Source organism: Nicotiana attenuata, unplaced genomic scaffold, assembly GCF_001879085.1.
Source record: "Nicotiana attenuata strain UT unplaced genomic scaffold, NIATTr2, whole genome shotgun sequence".
Lineage (NCBI taxonomy): Eukaryota > Viridiplantae > Streptophyta > Magnoliopsida > Solanales > Solanaceae > Nicotiana > Nicotiana attenuata.
The window spans coordinates 123,893-144,333 of record NW_017672719.1 but is presented as its reverse complement, the minus strand read 5'-3'; the positions used below and the strand labels follow the sequence as shown (position 1 = coordinate 144,333).

Below are 20,441 nucleotides of genomic sequence, written 5' to 3'. Positions count from 1 at the left end.
TATGCCAAGTTCGCGTGCCAGTTCTAAACCTGCAATCACAGCTTCATACTCTGCTTCATTGTTAGTCACAGGATGACATTTTATAGCTTGTCGTATGGTTTCACCCGTGGGTGGTACTAAAACAATTCCCAGAACTGCTCCTTTCACATTTGATGAGCCATCAGTAAATAAGGTCCAGGTTCCTAGATTAGATCCATTGAATACTTGTAGTTATTTTTCTGCTTCTAGTTGCATTCCTTGACTAAAATCGACAAAAAATTCTGCTAACACCTGTGATTTTATTGCAGTTCTAGGTTGATATGTGATGTCATATTCACTCAATTCTATGGCCCACTTGGCTAACCTACCTGATAGTTCCTGTTTGTGTAATATATTACGCAAGGGATAAACAGTCACTACAGAGATAGGGTGGCATTGAAAATAAGGCCTTAATTTTCTAGATGTCATGATTAATGCAAGTGCAAGTTTTTCTAGTTGAGGATACCCTGTTTCCGCATCTAATAACGATTTGCTAACATAATAAATTGGAGACTGTTTACCTTGGTCTTCACGAACCAAAACAGCACTTACCGCTACTTCTGAAACAGCTAAATAAATAAGCAACCTTTCCCCATCTTTTGGTTTTGCGAGCAACGGTGGATTTGACAGGTACGTCTTCAAGTTTTTAGTTCTTGTTGAAACTCCTCAGACCATTCGAACTGATCTTGTTTTTTAAGAGCTGAAAAGAATTTAAAGCATTTTTCTGAAGACTTAGAAATAAATCTCCCCAAGGCTGCAATTCTTCCCGTTAGTCTCTGCACTTCCTTCTTATTTGTAAGCATGTCAGGAATTTCTTCAATGGCTTTGATCTGCGCGGGATTTACTTCAATATCACGGTTAGAAACAAGAAAACCTAAAAACTTACCTGATGAGATGCCAAATGCACATTTCTCGGGATTTAGCTTCATATTGAACTTTCGTAAGATATGAAATATATCAAACAATTGTGGTATATGGTCCCCTGATTGTTGAGATTTGACAAGCATATCATCTATGTAAACTTCCATAGTTTTTCCTAGATGTTCCTGAAACATCTTGGTCACCAACCTTTGATACGTGGCACCAGCGTTTTTGAGACCAAAAGGCATTACTTTGTAACAGTAAGTCCACCTGTCTGTTATAAATGAAGTTTTTTCCTCATCTAGGGGATCCATTTTAATCTGATTATACCCGAAATATGCATCTAAGAAGCTTAACAATTCATGTCCTGCAGTAGCATCAATCAGTTGATCTATATGTGGTAACGGAAAAGAATCTTTAGGAAAAGCTTTGTTAAGTTCAGTGTAGTCTACACAAACTCGCCATTTGCCATTCTTTTTTGGTACCCCTACAGTATTAGCTAACCAATTAGGATACTTTACCTCGCGGATAGAGCCTATTTTTAAAAGTTTTTGGACCTCATCTAGAATCACCTAATTTTTTAAAGACCACTGCTTTCTCTTCTTTTGTTTGATAGGTGGATATGATGGATCCTCATTTAACTTGTGAGTCATTACCTCCGGGGGTATCCCTATCATATCAGAATGGGACCAGGCAAAGCAATCTACGTTAGTTTTCAAAAATTCGATCAACTTACCTTTCATTTCGTGGCTTAAGTTGGCCCCAATGTAAACTTTCCTCTCAGGCTTTTGTTCGAATAATTCTACAACCTCCAACTCTTCAATCGTTGTTTTGATATTTTCATTTTCTTCTGGTTCTTGGATGAAATCAGGTCGTGAGTCCACATCTGTTTGCCCATCTCCGGTTGAGTTTTGTGGTGTGGCATCCTCAACTGGATTCTGTAATTGCTATTTTTCTTCGTTTTTTGTGCTTGAATCTTCTACAGAGTTGATGCTTCTAGGTGTTTGTTGATCACCACGGATTTGACGGATTCCCCATTGTGATGGGAATTTGATGACTTGATGTAAGGTAGATGGCACAACGTCCATTTCGTGAATCCATGGTCTCCCGAGAATCATATTGTAAGCCATATCCATCTCTACCACCTGAATCCTTTTGTTACGACGCTCGAATTATCAAAGCCAGATAAAGTATGCGCCTTGGGTACTAGCTTATCTTCAGCTTGCATCTCGCTTAATACTCTTAGCAAAATGATGTTCACGGAGCTACCTGGGTCAATCAAAACTCGTTTTACGTTAGTATCATGTACAAGTAGAGATATTACCAGTGCATCGTTGTGTGGAGTTGGTATGCCGTCCGCGTCTGCATCATCAAATGTAATGCTTTCTTCCTCCAAAACATGTCGGACCCGCTTCCCGTGTGTAACTGTAACTTTAGAAATTTTCTTGGCTGCCGTATATGTCACACCGTTAATTTCTTCGCCCCCGCTTATAACGTTAACGGTCCTTTTCGGAGAAGGAGGTTTAGGGGGCTCCTGCCTGTTCTTCATGTACGCTTGCTTACCTTTTTCGCTAAATAGTTCGGTAAGATATCCTTGCTTTAATAAATGGTCTACCTCACCTTGTAGCAATCTACAATCATCCGTTTTATGACCATGATCATTGTGAAATTCACACCAGTGATCAGGGTTACGCCTATTTGGATTTGATCTCATTTCTTTTGGCCATCGCACCTTATCACCCATGTTTCTTAATACCGCTACTAATTCTGAAATGCTTACATTGAAACTGTAACCGCCAATCATCACCTTAGAGCTTCTATCATCACCGCGTATCTCCCGCGTGTCCCGCTCTTTTCTGAACCTTGATGATGAACCCGATTCTCTATCTCTCGACCTACGATCGTACCTTGAGTTATCCTATTTCGATCGTGAGTCTTTTCCCGCTGGTCCCATGTAAGGCTCGTATCTATTTTTCCCGGACCTTTTTTCAGTTTCAGCACGTCTTAAACTTACTCTCTCTTCTTTTTGAAACTGGATAATAGTATCTTCTTCTATTCGCATCTTTGTGCTGTATCTGCGGTAAACATCATTCCAAGTTGTGGCTGGAAATTATCGCAGGCTTTCTTTGAGTCGTCTCGTGGCCTCTGAACTTTTCTCATTTAGATTGCTGGTGAATGCCATACCTGCCCAGTTATCAGGTACGCGTGGCAACGTCATCCGTTCCCGCTGGAATCTATCAACAAATTCTCTGAGCAGCTCCGAATCTCCTTGCTTTATTTTGAAAATATCCTCCATTCTTTTTTCGACTTTTTGAGCTCCCGAGTGTGCTTTAATAAATGAATCTGCAAGCTCAGCAAAGAAATTTATAGAATTTTCAGGCAAAAGAGAATACCATGTTAGTGCTCCCTTAGTGAGTGTTTCACCGAATTTTTTGACCAGCACTGATTCAATTTCCTATTTGGTTAAATCGTTGCCCTTTACGCCAGTGGTGAATGCAGTCACGTGGTCTCGCGGATCAGTTGTGCCATCATATTTTGGGATGTCTACCATCTTGAACTTCTTCGAAATCGGTAAAGGAGCAGCATTGGGTTTCCAAGGTTGTTGCGAATATTTATCTATATCTATTCCCTTGATTACGGGCGGTACACCAGGTATTTGCTCTATGCGATCGCTTTGCTCCTTAAGATGTTTCTGCAAGGTTAATACTAAATTTTGCAAATCAGAATTAACTGTGTTACCTGGCTCGCCATCACGAGTTTCGCTGGGTGTTCCACCACTGCCTGAATTAACGAGCCCAGAACGTGGGCTTTCCAAAGTATTATTGTTTGGATTGGTGTTGGTGATGCGATCGGCAACTCGCTGGCGAAAGCCTCAAGAGCTTTGCTAACCTGTTGAGCGATTAACTTCTGCAAAGCTTCATGATAGCCTCATCGTTTTCCAATTGAGCATTTGCATTTGATTGAGATCCATCAGGAGTTCCTTCCCGAGATTGTCGAGGAGAGCTTGGTGGGGAAGGGGTTGGGGTACGATCATCTTGTAGATTCTCCTGGAGTTGATGGATTCTTTGATTGCTGTTGTCGTTGACATTCGATATGATTGATAAAAAGATAAATGTAGAAAGGAGTAAATTATCAGATTCCCGGTAACGGAACCAATTTGTTTAACAAAAATAAGGATTTTGATCAAAGCTTATTTCAAGAAGAACTCGGGTTACTGATAATCAAATAAAAATAGGAATAAATGATGTAAAGAATAGCTGAATAGAAAGCAAAGTAAACATGTATATTCTAATAGTCTTTCGTGTCCTTACAAATGATCAGCTTTCCCCTTTTTATAACTATCTCTAGGTAATACGTTTTGTTTCGTCATAATAGAGCCATTATTGACAATCAATGGCATTTAATGTAACGTTATAAATGGTAATCATATTTTGATTTAATACAGATTCTCTACCTTTTTCTATAATTAATGCCTATTGATTACTGACAATACGTATCTATACCTTTTTTAGCTATCAGGTTCATTTTTATCTTTCTTGAATCTCTTGAATTCCTGCACGTGCCTGTTGTAGCTCGTGCCTCTTTAACTACTCTTTGCCAATTGTCATCCTTTGACCAGTCTACGGCTCTTAGCTCGACCTTCGATCATAAAGAGGTCCGAGCATTTATCTTTCTTGAATCTCTTGAATTCCCGCCCGTGCCTGTAGTTGCTCGTGCCTCTTTATCTATTCTTTGCCAATTGTCATCCTTTGACCAGTCTACGTGTCGTGACATGTCACTTTTCAATCAATTCTATATCTGAACTTAATTTTTCCTAATACAAGTAAGACATCTAGGCTCCACATACATATTTCTTGGCCACAAGATAACTAATGTATTGCATATACCAGAGTTCAGATACAATCTGTTATGTGTCTCAAAGATTACAAAGGAGTTGAAGTGTGTAGCTATGTTCTTTCCTGAGTTTTGTATATTTCAGGATCTCTTCGGTGAACAGGTGAAGGGGATTGGTAAGGAAGACTGTGCATTATATGTGCTCACATCTGGGAGCATAATACAAGCAATGGAGGATGCACCTACTACAAGAAATTCAAGTTCTGTTCCAAAATCTCTCATTGTAAATACCACTGAGTATACTAGAATAAATGTTGCTCTTTGGCATAGAAGGCTAGGTCATATACCTATGGATATATTGAAGAAAGTAAGTGAATTTCAATATGTGAAATTTGATGATATTGAACACCATTGTACTGTTTGCCCAGTTTCTAAGCAAGCAAGATTACCTTTTCCTCTGAGTACTTCCACTGCTTATTCTAACTTTGATATCATTCATGCTGATATGTGGGGCCCTTACAGGGTTCCTACCTATGATGGGAAGAGATATATTTTGACTATAGTTGATGATCATTCTAGATTCACACGGCTGTATCTATTACCCTCAAAAGTTGAAGTAATTGTGGTTCTTAGGAGCTTCTTCTTAATGATTAAAACGGTTCATTCTTCTACTGTCAAAGTTCCAAGAACAGACAATGGCTATGAGTTTTTTAATACTCAATTGATAGAACTGCTCAAGTCATTTGGTATCACTCATCAAAGCTCTTGTATTTACACTCCACAATAGAATGGAGTGGCTGAGAGAAAACACAGGCATATACTCAATGTAGCCAGGACACTCAGATTCCAAGCCTCAGTTCCACTCACATTCTAGGAGAATGTGTCACTACTGCAGCTTAGCTTATAAACAGGCTACCTACCTCAACACTTAAAGGTAGAACACCATATGAAGTATTGCAGGGTGCTCCTACTTCTCTCACTCATTTGAGAATATTTGGCTGTCTAGGCTATGTGTCAGAGGTAAGAAGAACTGATGAATTTGCTCCTAGAGCTATTCCTGTAGTCTTTCTTGGATATTGTATGGTTCAAAAGGGCTATAAGATGTTTACACTAGACTCCAGGGAGTTCACAGTCAGTAGAGATGTGGTGTTCAAGGAAGATGTCTATCCCTTCGGACACACTATCTCCTCTATATTATCAGTATTTCCTATTTTAGAATTTTCCCTTGACACTAGCTCTGGAAGCAATATAACAGTATCTCCTCAAAATACTACAGGTTTATCTAATGCACAACCTACTGATCTCTTAGTATCTGCTGAAATTCCAAACTTATCAACTACTTTAGACTCCAGTACATCACCAAATGTAGAGTCTTCGATTGACGCTTCAGCACCAGTGCCTCATCATGAGGAACCTGAACCTAGTAGAAAATCTCTAGAGCGTCTAAACCACCACTGTGGATGAAGAACTTTGTGGTTTCAACTCATGGGAAGTCCAACTGTTGTTATCCCATATCAAACTATGTAAGCTACAACAACATTTCTTCTGCCTATAGTGCTGCACTCAGTGTCTATTCATCTATTGTTGAACCACAATCCTATAGTGAAGTAGTTCATAATCCTATACGGATTGTTGCTATGAAGTCACAAATCACAGCACTAGAAGAGACACAAGACTTGGAGCATTGTTGATTTTCCAAAAGGAAAGGTGCCTATTGGATGAAAATGGGCTTTTAAAGTCAAATATACAGCCTCAGGAGCAGTAGCAAGATATAAAGCAAGGCTAGTGGCTAAAGGTTATGGTCAGCAGGAAGGGCTGGACTATACAGAAACTTCTCCCCTGTGGCCAAAATGGTCACAGTCAGGTCAGTTGTAGCAGTTGCAGTAGCTAAGCATTGGCACGTCTTTCAAATGGATATGCACAATGCCTTTCTTCAAGGAGATTTGCTTGAAGAAGTGTACATGGACATCCCACAAGGTTTTTCTACCCAGGTAGGGACAAGCAAAGTGTGTCGATTACACAAATCATTATATGGCCTCAAACAGGCACCAAGACAGTGGAACAAGAAGCTCACTGATGCCCTGCTGCAGCTTGGTTTCACTCAAAGTCATTTCGATTACTCCTTATTTACTAAGAAAGTGCAAGATATGCTAGTGCTTGTTTTAGTCTATGTTGATGATCTTTTGGTTACAGGGAGTTGTCTTTCAGCTTATTCTGCAGACTAGATGTGATCTGCAACTCATGTTCAAGATGAAAGATCTTGGTGAGCTCAAGTTTTTCTTAGGCATTGAGAATTCCAGATCAAGGGAGGGTATCATCATTTACAGAGAAAATATGTTCTAGAATTAATTGCTGAGCTGGGACTTCGAGGAGTCAAACCAGTTGGTGCTCCACTAGAGCAAAATCAAAAGCTTACCTCTGCAGATTATGACAGCTTCATTAACACTCAAAACACAGACAAAGACAATGCAGATACAGATCATCTACTACCCGATGCTAGCCATTATCAAAGATTAGTAGGGAGACTTCTGTATTTGATAATAACCAGAGCAAACATTGCTTTTGCTATTCACGTCCTTATCCAGTTTATGCATAAGCCCAAGCAATCTCATATGGAAGCTGCACTAAGGGTAGTAAGGTATATCAAGAGTGCACCTGGTCTAGGATTGCTGATGCCTTCTGAAAGTTCTGGAAAATTAAGAGCCTACTGTGACTCAGACTGGGGAGGCTGTGTGTAGACTAGAAAGTTTGTTACGTGCTATCTAGTGAAGTTTGGAAATGCCTTAGTCTCTTGGAAGTCAAAGAAGCAAGATACTGTGGCAAGAAGTTTTGCAGAAGCAGAGTTCAGAAGCATAGCTTCAGTAGTGGCTGAATTAACCTGGTTAACAGGTCTATACAAAGAATTATGAGTGGAGGTTGAAGTTCCTATTGATCTATACTGTGACAGCAACAGTGCAATCCAGATTGCAGCCAATCCCATATTCCATGAACGCACAATTCACATTGAGATAGATAGCCATTTTGTGAGAAAAAAGATCATTCAAGGATTGGTAAAGACACACTATGTTTCTACGAAAGAACAACAAGATGATCTACTAACCAAGAGTCCGCGAAAGCCACAACATGATTACTTAGTATCCAAGCTGGGGTTGACATATGTGTTTCAACCATAAGCTTGAGGGAGGGTGTTGAAAAGTCGAGTATGAGCCATAACATCCAAGCTGCTCCTCCAACTTATTCTGTTAGGCAGTTAGGAGCTTAGGTGACAGCTGTCATCAGCTAAGTTAATAGAGGTAGTTGTGAAAATTAGTTAGAGTCGGTTAGAGATACTTGTATATATACATAGCATCTGTATAAAGTTAGTAGTAGATTTCATTATATGAAACACAGTTCATTCTTCTCTTCTCTGCTCTCATTTCCTTCTCTCTAACTCGATCAACTAGTCCTAGAACATAACACATTCAATGTTCCAAGATGATTAATAATGACGGAATATCAAGCAATAAATAGCATTAAAGTAAATAAGGAGAAGAATTTACCCAATATTGAATGAGGTGGATGATTCTTTCTTCTGACAAGGATAAATGATAGACAAATACTAGAATATTAGGATCCTTCTTGGATCTTGTGGAAAAGTGTGAAATAATAGACAAGCGAATCTCTGTAGAAAGGTAATGTTTGTATTCTATCTAGAGAGAGTCTGCATTTCAAAGAATGTTCTTATCACAATGGATCTTGCTCTCTTTCACCTTATCTCTTTTTCTATTTATATGGAACATATCCCCAGTCAACCCTAAAAGTACAAGTAAAGAGAATATTCAATGGAATATTCTTCTAAAGATCCTATTACAAAGCTACCCGTTACTGCTGCTCTCGGTGCTTGACCTCGGCCGTTATCGACTACTCGGCTATGACCCCCACTTTTTAGGTCTCGATCTCGACCATATTACTTTTTCGTAATACCACTTCATGTTAAATCTCTTTAAGGCAAATTTAGACCCATACAAACACCATATTAATGTGCTGTATTATCATTTATAAGGTCACTGAAACTATTATTTCAGTGTTGTAGCACTTATAAGGTAACTGGAATTAAGATTTTAGTAAGGTTTTTACTACTTTACATTGCCCTTTTGCAAATCTCTGTCGACATGATTATGGGACAAGTAGACCCCCTAAACTCTCTCCCAGGTGCCCTTCTTAGAATCATATGTTACCATAGTGTTTTAGCATTTATAAGGTGATCGACTTAAAGTATGATTTCAGTTTAGTTTATCTTTTTTATAAAATAATAGCGGAATCAGTACATTATCACTAATTTAGTTCCATTGTATTCTTTTTTGTTTTTTGGGTAATGTTCTCTCTGGGAGGTTTTGCTTTTATATGTCCCCCTCCTTTATATTTTTTGCTCATCAAATAAATAAGATAGGGGTCAGCCTGGGTGGGTGGATTAACTCAAAGAAGAAAAAAAAAATTAACCGTTGCACCCAAAAAAATGATATTACTAAATATAAAGAAACTACAAGCTAGAATGAATTCACGTAAACTTATACTCTGCCGATGAGAAATTTTTGAAATGGTGAAAGTTAGTGTCCAATTGAAATGAGAAGGAAAACAGGAGTAAAAGAGCACAGCTGCCAGCTACGTCGATACATTTATACTACTAGTATAAGTTTTGTATTATTCATTATTCCACAGGTGAAAAAAGTATACAGTAATACAACCTTATCGGAACAGAAATTAAAGAGTGCTTACATTAGTCACTATCTTAAATTCGTCCGACAAGTTTATTCTTCCTTCAATATTTAGAATAATAGTATATGCATTATACATTATAGTAATTGCTGGTAAAATGAAACATTGGTAAACCCTAGTTCAGATATCTCCATATTGTTAGATTAGGAATCAAAACCCTAATCAAGAAAGCCATATTTTTTTAATGTATTAATTTAAGAGGTCCTCTTTAACCGGTAAAAAGTGATGGATGTCCACTAACAGTCATTCCTGGCTCGGCTCTGATAACGCAATTCCGGGAGTAATCAGTAGTTATTCCACCATTTCTTGGAACAGCCATAACAGAAAGTGGCTGCTTCATTTCACAAGAAAGCTTCAAAACTTCACTAAGATCAACAGGCTGAGTCTCATTTTCAACCCACATAAAATTCTTTACCAACTTAGCCACCCAAAGACTCACAGTAACCAACCCTAAATTCTTCCCAGGGCAAACTCTTCTTCCAGCTCCAAATGGTGCAAGCCTTAAATCATTACCTCTAACATCAAAATTCATCCCTAAGAACCTCTCCGGCTTAAACATCAACGAATTCTCCCACACGTTAGGGTCATGTGTGATGGACCACATGTTGATCATGGCCGTTGTGTTGGCCGGAATTATCATGCCGTTGCTGAGGTGGACATCGGAGATGGATAGCCGGGACCACGATAACAGTGGGCCCGGAGGATGTAGTCTTAAAGTTTCTTTTATGACTGCTTGAAGGTAGGGCAATTTGGCAATATGTGCATCTGTTACATTTTCATTCCCTACTATAGTTTCTAGCTCATTGTGAAGTTTTTCTTGGATTTTTTGGTTCAGAACTAATTCTGCCATTACCCATTCGGTTAGAAGTGCAGTTGTATCGGTACCTCGAAAGATCATTTCCTGCAAGTGGAAGACAAAAAATAAATGTTAAACAATCTATGGAGTGAAAGAAAGGACGAATTAAGACTGGATTTTTAAGTTGTATACATTGTCTTAATAATGATTTTATATATTATTAGTATAGTTTAATTTAACATGTAATAACAAGTCAGTTACCATCCTTAACAATAAGCTATTTAAAGACGCGTGCCTGAATAACCTATATTAAACGATCTTGAAGATGATAGGTTTCAAAATACTAAGGTTACTATCACCTCACCTTCTAAGAGAAATCAAAGTGGGAATATACCATATAACAATCCAAATTAAAATAGAGAAACTTCTAGCCAGTCGGCAGGAATGTACTTAGAAATAAAAATATTTCATGCTAGGGGGGAATAAGAAAATAATTTCTTATATTTATCAGTAAGACAAAGCTAGAAAAAGAGTAGAGTAATATTATTACTAACCCATAAAACAGCCACCATGTCCTCCTCATGAAGTTTCTCGTCACCACTTAATGCCAACAAAACATCAACAAAATCATAAGCTTCTGAAATCTTTTTGGATTTTCCGTTATTAATATGCTCTTGAATCATCTTCTTAACGAAGTTTTCAACTCGAGGGATAAGTGCTAAGCATCGTTCCTTGATGTGAAAAGGGTCATAAAAATACTCTAGCCATGGCAAGTGATCACACCAATTAAAAGCTCCCAATAACTCAAATCCTTCAGCCACAATTTCTTGAAGTTCTTTGGCCTCATTATTTTCTTCTATCATTTCATATCTTTTCCCAAACACAATTCCCATTATGTTATTAAGGGAAGCAGCTTGAAGGTGTTTTCTTAGAGTTACTGAGCCATGCACGTTTTGTTCTATGGCTATAGAAACTAACATGGAGGTGCATTCTAGCTGCCTTTCCCTTTCATGGGCTGAAATGCGCTTAGGTGCAAAAAGATGTGATGAGGCAATTTTCCTCAAGAGCCGCCAATATGTTCCATTGGGTGCGAAACCAATGGCTCGGCTAAACATGAGCTGCTTAGCCGACTCTTTGACCGGTCGGTTCGCAAAATGTGGGGAGGTCAAGATTTCCCGGGCTATGTTTGGGTCGGATGACACGATAGCCCTGGTCGAACCCAAGCTAAAGGCCATGACTTGAGTGGCACCATAAGTGGAAGCCGTAAAAGCAAGAGTGCGGTGAGCTAAGCCGTGGCTCAAGCTGAATAAGCTGCCGAAAATAGGAAGACCTTTGGGTCCAGGAATGGGAACCCAGCCCATACAGTTCAGTCCATTTTTCCAAGCCGAGCCACCGGCGGTAAAAGCCCAAGTGAAAACACTAATTACCACAAAGATAAGAAATGTAGGGATGAGCAGATTAAAAAAGTTTTGGGTTTCAAGAATAGCAGGTAAGGCAAACATCCACCAAGTGAAATCCTTATAAATTGAGGTGAAAGACATGTTTGAAGAATGAGATGGTGTATAGAAAAGATAAAAAGAGTACGATATTTTGTGTGTGTGTGTGGTGAAAGAGGGAGGGAAGTTGCTGCTTAAATAGGCAGTTTGTGTGTTCAAGTAGGAGTGTAATTCATTGGTGTAACAAAAAGGTAACTTCTAGGAGTACGTGCAATAAGAGGTGAAGTCTACGTAGGACGTTCACACTATTCTGCAGTCTAAATTAGACTGTCTAATATTACCAGGGGAACATAATAAGTGTAAGTTGATAGTTTCGCATGTCCACTGACCAATTTACTTTTGGTACGTCCATTAAAAAAATAAATTCTATATAAAAATACTTAGTATGACGAAATTACCCTTAATTAAATATTTAATGAGAGGAGTAAGAATTTTTTTTAGAGATATGTATATAAGGGTAAAAACAAATTAAATTTTTTCTTGATTATATAAATGAATACTTATCTTGGACTAAAATAAAAAAGCAAATTGGTCAGTGGACCGGAGGGAGTAAGTATTTTCACCGTCTAGTTTACCCTTTTTCTTAACCTTGATAAAACAGAACTTTTGTTTTTTCCTTTCAAAAAATGGGGAGAAATTCAAAAATAGCCAGATTTATCACTGGTCGTTGAAAAATAGCCAAGTTTCAAAAGTCATCGAAATTTAGCCACTTTAAATCTGAGCGAAAATAGTGTTCAAAATCCGGAAAAATACGCCCGCAAATTTTACGGGAGTTCCAGCATAAGTATGCTGGAACTCCCGTAAATTTTACAGGAGTTCCAGGATAACTATGCTGGAACTTCCGCAAATTTTACGGGAGTTCAAGCATAATTATGCTGGAACTCCCGCAAATTTTACGGGAGTTCCAGCAAGTATAATTGTCCAGAATAATATACTGGAGTTTGGAGCACTGGTACTCCAGTCTCCCGCAAATTTTACAGGAGTTAGCAAAGTATACCGGTCCAGCATATTATGCTGGAGTTCGTACACAAATGCACCAGAACTCCCGTATATTATACTGGACCGGTCCCTGTTGCAGCAAAATAGTGACTATTTTTCATTGACTTGATAAACGTTGGCTATTTTTCATTGACCAGTGTGAAAACTGGCTATACCATGATATTTTAACCAAAAAATGCCTAGGTCTCCTGCAAGCCCAATTAGTACGCGTTTCCTTAGTTTGACTTTAATGTTCAAATTGACTCATTATTAGAACTTCAATACAAAAATCAGTAGTTCATATCATATACTACTTAGTTTAGTCGATAAAGGCTCTAAATAAGTAAGTATATATTACTCCCATTTAATGGTTAAAACAAATTATGTATTTACCGCGAAAGAGCAAAACAAGTGGTTAAAACGAATTATTTTGCCGTGGAATTGCAAAAACTCGATGGTAGAACTGTTACTAACTTTGGGGGGGGGGGAATATTTTAATATAGCAATGACCTTTCTTTTGTTCCTTAATTTGCTTATCTCATCCGAAAACTAAATAAATAACGAGACAACTGAAAGAGTATATCCTCTAAATTACACTCGAGAAAAGCAGAATTAGCAGTTGCGGATCTAATTAATATAGAAATCGCCGAGTTCAACAGAACCAACTGTTTCTGTTTCTAAAGTATGTATGAGTTAAATAGTATATATATTTTGGAACTCATATTTCCAACTTAGAATTTACCATATTTAAATTCTGAATTCGCTATGTTTATGTAATATTTAATCTGTGGCAATAGAATAATTCTGATAGGAAAATGCTATTGTTATCAATTTCAATTTCTTAGGAATATCAGAGAAAACATATCAAACAATGGAAAATGACTGCCCTCTTTAGGCTTTGTGCATTTCAAATTCTACGTTATGGGAACCAAATGATTCCGGCAATTATGGCACGCCAATTCTGATTTCTGAAGGGTACTAAGTTGACAGCTCTTTTTTCTTGTGAAGTACAAGTCCCACCTTGTAAAGATCGATCCAATTTAATAATGTCTACTACTTTATGACTTACATATAAAAGATCCAAACCAATGTTCTTAGCTTCTCAATATCTTGGATGTATTGGAGAAAGTGAATAGTACACGTGGAATTGATTATGTTGCTGACATGGCAAGACACGTGGATCACTAGAAAAGCGACAGCTGGAGAAGAGCATTAAAAAAGACGGGAGTCTTAATAGATACGAGCAAAACACCCAGGAGATGAGAAGAAACGGTTGCTCGAGTCTCTTTAAGCGATTTGGAGAGGCACCGGAAGAATGAACCTAGACAGTAAAAAGGGCAGATTCATTGGTCTTCAATTAATGAGCATGGATGATTACAAACGTTACAGAATCTTCACCAAACAGTTACGATTACAAATTATAACGTTTCATTAATGTCATTAATGCTCATAATGACTAAGTCATAAAAGGGAAAAGACGTTGCACTTGGAGGTCACTATATAAGGGAAAGAAATGTCATCTGTATGGACACATTCGGATTATTATTGGAATATAATTACTTTCTTTTGCTTGATTACTTTACCATTTCATATTCTAATTTCCTTTCTTATTATGAGAATATTGATTTTCTTGATTATCAGTAGCCCAAGTACTTCTAAAAAAAGGCTTTGACTGAAATTCCTATTTTTTGGTTAAACAAATTGGTTCCATTACCGGAAATCTGATAATCTTTTCACTTTCCGAATTCTTTTTTCTATCAAAAGATCAAGTCGACTGCTAACGACAACAATCAACAAAATCAGCAACACCAGTTGAACCAGCAAAATCAATAAGAGGATGGAACTCTAGCCCCTACAACACGAAACTCTCCGCAACAGTCCCGAGAAGGGTCACCTGACAGATCAATATCACATGTGAATGACCAACTTGTGGATGATCAAGCTATTGATGAAGCATTGAAGCAATTAATCGCAAAACAGGTCAACAATGCTCTTCAAGCTTTTGTCAGTGGGTTGCCAACTATACCACCAACTCCACCTCCGAATAACACCGCAACCATAGAAAATCTACGCTCAGGACTCGCCAATTCGGGCAGTGGAGGAACTCCCAACGAATCTCGTGATGGAGGATCAGGTGTTCCAATTAATTCTTATTTACAATGTTTAGTACCAACTTTGCAAAAACAGCTCAAGGAGCAGAACGATCGCATAGAGCAGATACCTGGTGTTCCACCTGTAATCAAAGGAGTGGATATGGATAAATATTCTCAACAACCCTCGAAGCCAAGTTCCGCTCCTTTGCCTAATCCCAAAAAGTTTAAGATGCTCGATATCCGAAGTATGATAGGACAACCGATCCACAAGATCATGTAACTGCATTTACAACTGGCGTGAAAGGCACGATTTGACCAAGCAAGAGATTGAGTCGGTGCTGGTCAAAAAATTCGGAGAAACACTCACAAAGAGAGCACTGACATGTTATTCTCTTTTACCTGAAATTCTATTGATTCATTTGCTGAGCTTGTAGATTCATTTATAAAAGCACACTCAGGAGCTCAAAAAGTTGAAAAGAGGATGGAAGAGATCTTCACAATAAAACAAGGAGATACGGAGCTTCTCAGAGAATTCGTGGATAGATTCCAGCATGAAAGAATGGTGTTACCACGTGTACCTGACAATTGGGCGGCTATGGCATTTGCAAGTAATTTAAATGAAAAAAGCTCAGAAGCCACGAGGAGACTCAAAGAAAGCTTACGAGAATTTCCTGCAACAACTTGGAATGATGTTTATAATAGGTATAATGCGAAGCTGCGGATAGAAGAAGATACTATCACTCAGTCATGGGAGGATGAAAGAGTAAGTTTGAGGCGACCAAAAACTAAAAAAAGGTCCGATAAGAACAGGTACGAACCTTACATGGGACTAGCAGGAAGGGATTCATGTTCAAAACAAGAGAACCCGAGGTACGATTCCAGATCAAGGGACAGAGATTCGGGTTCGTCATCAAAGTTTGTAAAGGAGCGAGACACGCGAGATACACGGACAACGACAGAAGTTCAAAGTGAAGATGGGTGGTTACAGTTTCAATGTTAGCACATCCGGGTTGGTAGCTGTTTTAAGAAGCATGGGAGATAAGGTGCGATGGCCAAAAGAAATGAGATCGAACCCCAACAGAAGAAACCCAGATTTCTGGTGCGAGTTTCATAATGATCACGGTCATAAAATAGCAGATTGCAGATTGCTACAAGGTGAAGTAGAGCACTTATTAAAATAAGGCTACTTAACTGATTTGTTTAGTGAGAAGGGTAAGCAAGTATATATGAAGAATAGACAGGAGCCACCAAAACCTCCGTCACCAAAGAGAACGGTTAATGGCAAAAGTGGAGGAAAGGAGGTCAGTGGTGTGACATATACGGCTGCAAAAAAGGTGTCAAAAATCATAGTCACCCACGGGAAGCGAGTTCACCAAGTTTGGAAGAAGACAATATAACATTTGATGATGCAGATGCAGATGCGTGTTGATCCCACACAATGATGCACTGGTAATATCTTTCCTTGTACATGATACTAATGTGAAACGAGTTTTGATTGATCCGGCTATCTTTGTAAACATCATTCTTTTAAGAGTGGTAAACAAGATGCTAGCTGATGACAAATTGGTACCCAATGCACGTAGCTTATCTGGATTTGACAATTCAAGCGTTGTCATAAAAGGAGAGATAATACTCACCACATTCGCAGAAGGAGTAGTCAAAGATACAAAATTTCAAGTAATAGATATGGACATGACGTACAATATGATCCTCGGCAGACCTTGGATTCATGAGATGGATGTTGTTCCATCTACTTTACTCCAGGTTATTAAGTTCCCTTCGCCATGGGGAATTAGGCAAATCTGTGGTGATCAACAGACTTCTAGAAGTATCAATTTAGTGGCAGATTCAAGCATACAAAATGCCATTGCAGATGAAAAATAGCAACTACAGAATTCAGTTTAGAATTTAACAACTCAAACCTCAACTGAAGATGGACAAACGGATGTAGACTCAAGGCCAGATACTATTCAAGAGCCAGAAGAAAACGAAAACATCAAAATGACATTCGAGGAACTTGAAGCTGTGGTGCTGTTTATACATTGGCCGTACAGAAAAGTTTACATTGGAACCAATCTGAGCCTAGAGTTGAAAGGTAAGTTAATATAATTCTTAAAAGCTAACGTAGATTTCTTTGCTTGGTCGCATTCAGATATGACAGGTATACCCCCGGAGGTGATGACCCATAAGCTGAATGAAGATCCAACACGCCCACATGTCAAACAAAAGAAGAGGAAGCAAGGATCCTTCAAAAACCAGGTGATTCAGGATGAGGTACAAAATCTTTTAAAAAATGGGTCTATCCGAGAGGTAAAATATCCTAATTGGCTAGCTAATACTGTAGTGGTACCCAAAAAGAATGGTAAGTGGCGAGTTTGTGTAGACTATACTGACTTAAATAAAGCTTGCCCTAAAGATTCTTTTCCTTTACCGCACACAGATCAACTAATTGATGCTACTGCAGGACATGAATTGTTAAGTTATTTAGATGCCTACTCAGGATATAATAAGATAAAAATGGATCCTTTAGATGAGGAGAAAACTTCCTTTATTATAGAAAGGGGGACTTACTGTTATAAAGTCATGCCTTTCGGTCTAAAGAATACTTGATCCACATACCAGAGGTTAGTAACAAAGATGTTCCAGGAGCACCTGGGAAAAACCATGGAAGTCTACATTGATGACATGTTAGTCAAGTCAACATAGGCGAGGGATCACATCCAACATTTGTCAGATACATTTCAGACTCTCCGCAAATCCAATATGAAATTAAATCCCGAAAAGTGTGCATTTGGCGTATCATCAGGTAAGTTCTTAGGTTTTCTTGTTTCTAACCAAGGAATTGATGTAAATCCAGCGCAGATTAAAGCTATGAAGAAATATCGGATATACTCACGAGCAAAAAAGAAGTGTAGAGGTTGACAGGTAGGATAACAGCATTGGGAAGATTTATTTCTAAATCTTCGGATAAAAGCTTTAAGTTTTTTTCAGTGTTGAAAAAGCAAAGCCAATTTGAGTGGACTAAAGAATGCCGACAAGCACTCAAAAATCTAAAAACATACTTGACAAATCCACCATTGCTGGCTAAACCGAATGTTGGAGAAAGGCTACTCATCTACCTTGTTGTGTTAAAGATGGCTGGAAGTGCCGTGTTAGTTTGAGAAGATAAAGGTAAGCAATCTCTAATTTATTAGGTTAGTAAGTCCCTATTGGATGCTGAAACTCGGTATCCTCATTTAAAAAAACTTGCTTTAGCATTAATAATGACATATAGAAAATTAAGGCCTTATTTTCAATGCCACCCTATCTCTGTAGTGACCGCCTATCCCTTACGAAATATATTGCATAAGCAAGATAATAGGTAGATTAGCCAAGTGGGCTATAGAATTAAGTGAATGTGACATCACATATCAACCTAGAACTGAGATAAAATCGCAGGTTTTAGCAGATTTCGTGAGAGACTTTAGCCCAAGGATGGTAACAGAAGCAGAAAAGGAACTGCAGGTATTTAACGGGTCTAATCCAGGTACATGGACCTTGTTTACCGATGGCTCCTCGAATGTTAAAGGAGCGGGCTTAGGCATTGTTCTAATCCCACCTTCGGGAGAAACTATAAGACCAGCCATAAAATGCCATCCTATTACTAATAATGAAGCAGAATATGAAGCTGTGATTGCAGGTTTAGAATTGGCACGAGAGCTCGGAATAGAGCAGGTTATAATCAAAAGCGACTCGCAACTCATAGTTAATCAGATGTAGGGGACTTATATAGCTAGACAGGCGAGGTTGCATCAATATTTGGAAAAGGCACGAGATTTGATCAGGCTATTCCAATCTTTGAAAATCGTGCAAATACCCAAAAAAGAAAATGTCGAAGCAGACGCGTTAGCTAATCTTGCATCCGCTGCAGAAGTAACAAATGAAGAAAATGCTTCTGTAATACATTTGTTTCATTCGACACTCGATCAAGATAAAAATGCGGTAAATTTCAATAATTTAACCTGGGATTGGAGAAACGAGATCGTTTATTTTTGCATCACGGAATTCTACGAGAAGATAAGAAAAAGGCTCAGGCACTTCGACTAAAAGCTGCCTGTTATTGTTTGGATCGAGGCAACTTATATCGAACGATGTTCGGTGGTCCTTTAGCAAGGTGTCTCGGACCTTCTCAGACAGAGTATGTGATGAAAGAAGTACATGAAGGACACTATGAAAATCACGCAGGAGGAAGATCCTCGATAAAAACCCTAATTAGAGCATGGTATTATTGGCCTAAAATGGAAGAAGAGGCAAAAAGCTTTGTGGCCAAATCTGAAAAATGCCAAAGATATGGTAACAAGATGCATCTCCCAGCAGAGTTATTACACCCGGTTATTACACCATGGCCTTTTATGAAGTGGGGGATGGATATCGTGGGTCCACTACCACAAGCCAAAGGGAAGGTACGATTTTTATTAGTACTCACTGATTATTATTTTACCAAGTGGGTAGAAGCATGTGCCTTCAAACAGGTGCGAAAAAAAGAAGTCAGGGACTTCATTTGGCGAAACATCATATGACGGTTTGAGTTCCAAAAGAAATCGTGTGTGATAACGGCCCGCAATTTTTAGGCGCGAAAATCACAGAATTTTTTCAAAGTTGGCATATTAAAAGGATTACTTCAACACGTTATCATCCTGTGGCCAATGGACAAGCTGAATCAACAAACAAGGTTATTATTAATAACTTGAAAAAAGGGTTAGAGGAGTCAAAAGGTAAGTGGCCATTAAGTGCTACCTGGAGTCTTGTGGGCTTACCGAACAACAACAAAAACGGGTACGAGAGAGACACCATTTTCACTTACGTATGGTGCTGAAGCCTTAATACAAGTTGAAATAGGTGAACCAAGTATGAGATACACCTAAGCGACCAAAGAGTCAAATGAGGAGGAGATGCGAATAAATCTCGATTTGCTTGAAGAAAGGAGAGAAACAGCCTTGATAAGGATGGCAGCGCAGAAGCAAATTATTGAGTGATATTACAATCGGAAAGCTCATCTTAGGTACTTCAAGATTGGGGACTTTGCACTCAAAAAAGTTTTTCAATCAACGATAGTAGCCAATGCAGGAAAGTTGAGCCCAAATTGTGAAGGACCTTACAAGATTCGAGGTATTGCAGGAAAGGGTGCATATGAGTTGGAAACAATGGACGGCAAAGTACTCCCATCAAATTGGAATGCTGCTCATTTGAAGAAATACTATTTCTAAGCAATAGAAATACCCATGGTCAGGTATCACTCAATTGCAATTTTTATTTTGTACATTTAAAATTATACTAACAATTTTATATGATAGTAAAAAATCTTGCCCACACCAAATGATGATATTAGACCTGAAAGACACGCGGAAGTAACATAATTCCCGGTCTAGGGTTACAACCTTTCTGATGGAAAGGGTTAAGTAGTCATCATCTAAATTATATATACCTCCGAGTCCCGTACGTTTTTCCTTTTTCAGGAAAAGGACAACATGGAAGGAATAATCAAGTGCTCGAGATTTCATACTTCAAAGCTCAAACACTTGGGGGACTATATATATATAAGGAAGGCAAGGAAGACTGAAAAAATTAGAA

The 20,441-nt window shown here is 38.5% G+C and overlaps 2 protein-coding genes across 2 annotated transcripts; both read right to left on the bottom strand.

Annotated features, from left to right (window-relative positions):
- Window positions 1-2,136: 2,136 nt before the first annotated feature.
- Window positions 2,137-2,623, bottom strand: LOC109214260. The gene is made up of 2 exons (XM_019378157.1): window positions 2,204-2,623; window positions 2,137-2,148 (listed from the first exon to the last, which is right to left on the bottom strand). The coding sequence occupies exons 1-2, from the start codon at window positions 2,621-2,623 to the stop codon at window positions 2,137-2,139; spliced, it is 432 nt and encodes a 143-aa protein (XP_019233702.1).
- Window positions 2,624-9,404: 6,781 nt separating this feature from the next.
- Window positions 9,405-11,849, bottom strand: LOC109214261 (cytochrome P450 78A7-like). Its single transcript, XM_019378158.1, has 2 exons — window positions 10,819-11,849; window positions 9,405-10,369 (listed from the first exon to the last, which is right to left on the bottom strand). The coding sequence occupies exons 1-2, from the start codon at window positions 11,803-11,805 to the stop codon at window positions 9,677-9,679; spliced, it is 1,680 nt and encodes a 559-aa protein (XP_019233703.1). The 5' UTR covers window positions 11,806-11,849; the 3' UTR covers window positions 9,405-9,676.
- Between the last annotated feature and the right edge of the window lie 8,592 nt (window positions 11,850-20,441).

Excerpts from the sequence above, each read along its gene's own strand:
- LOC109214260 (XM_019378157.1), bottom strand. The coding sequence starts at position 2,623 with ATGGGTGATAAGGTGCGATGGCCAAAAGAAATGAGATCAAATCCAAAT.
- LOC109214261 (XM_019378158.1), bottom strand. The coding sequence starts at position 11,805 with ATGTCTTTCACCTCAATTTATAAGGATTTCACTTGGTGGATGTTTGCC. Across the intron at positions 10,370-10,818 it reads ACATGGTGGCTGTTTTATGG|GAAATGATCTTTCGAGGTAC; the intron begins GTTAGTAATAAT and ends TTCCACTTGCAG.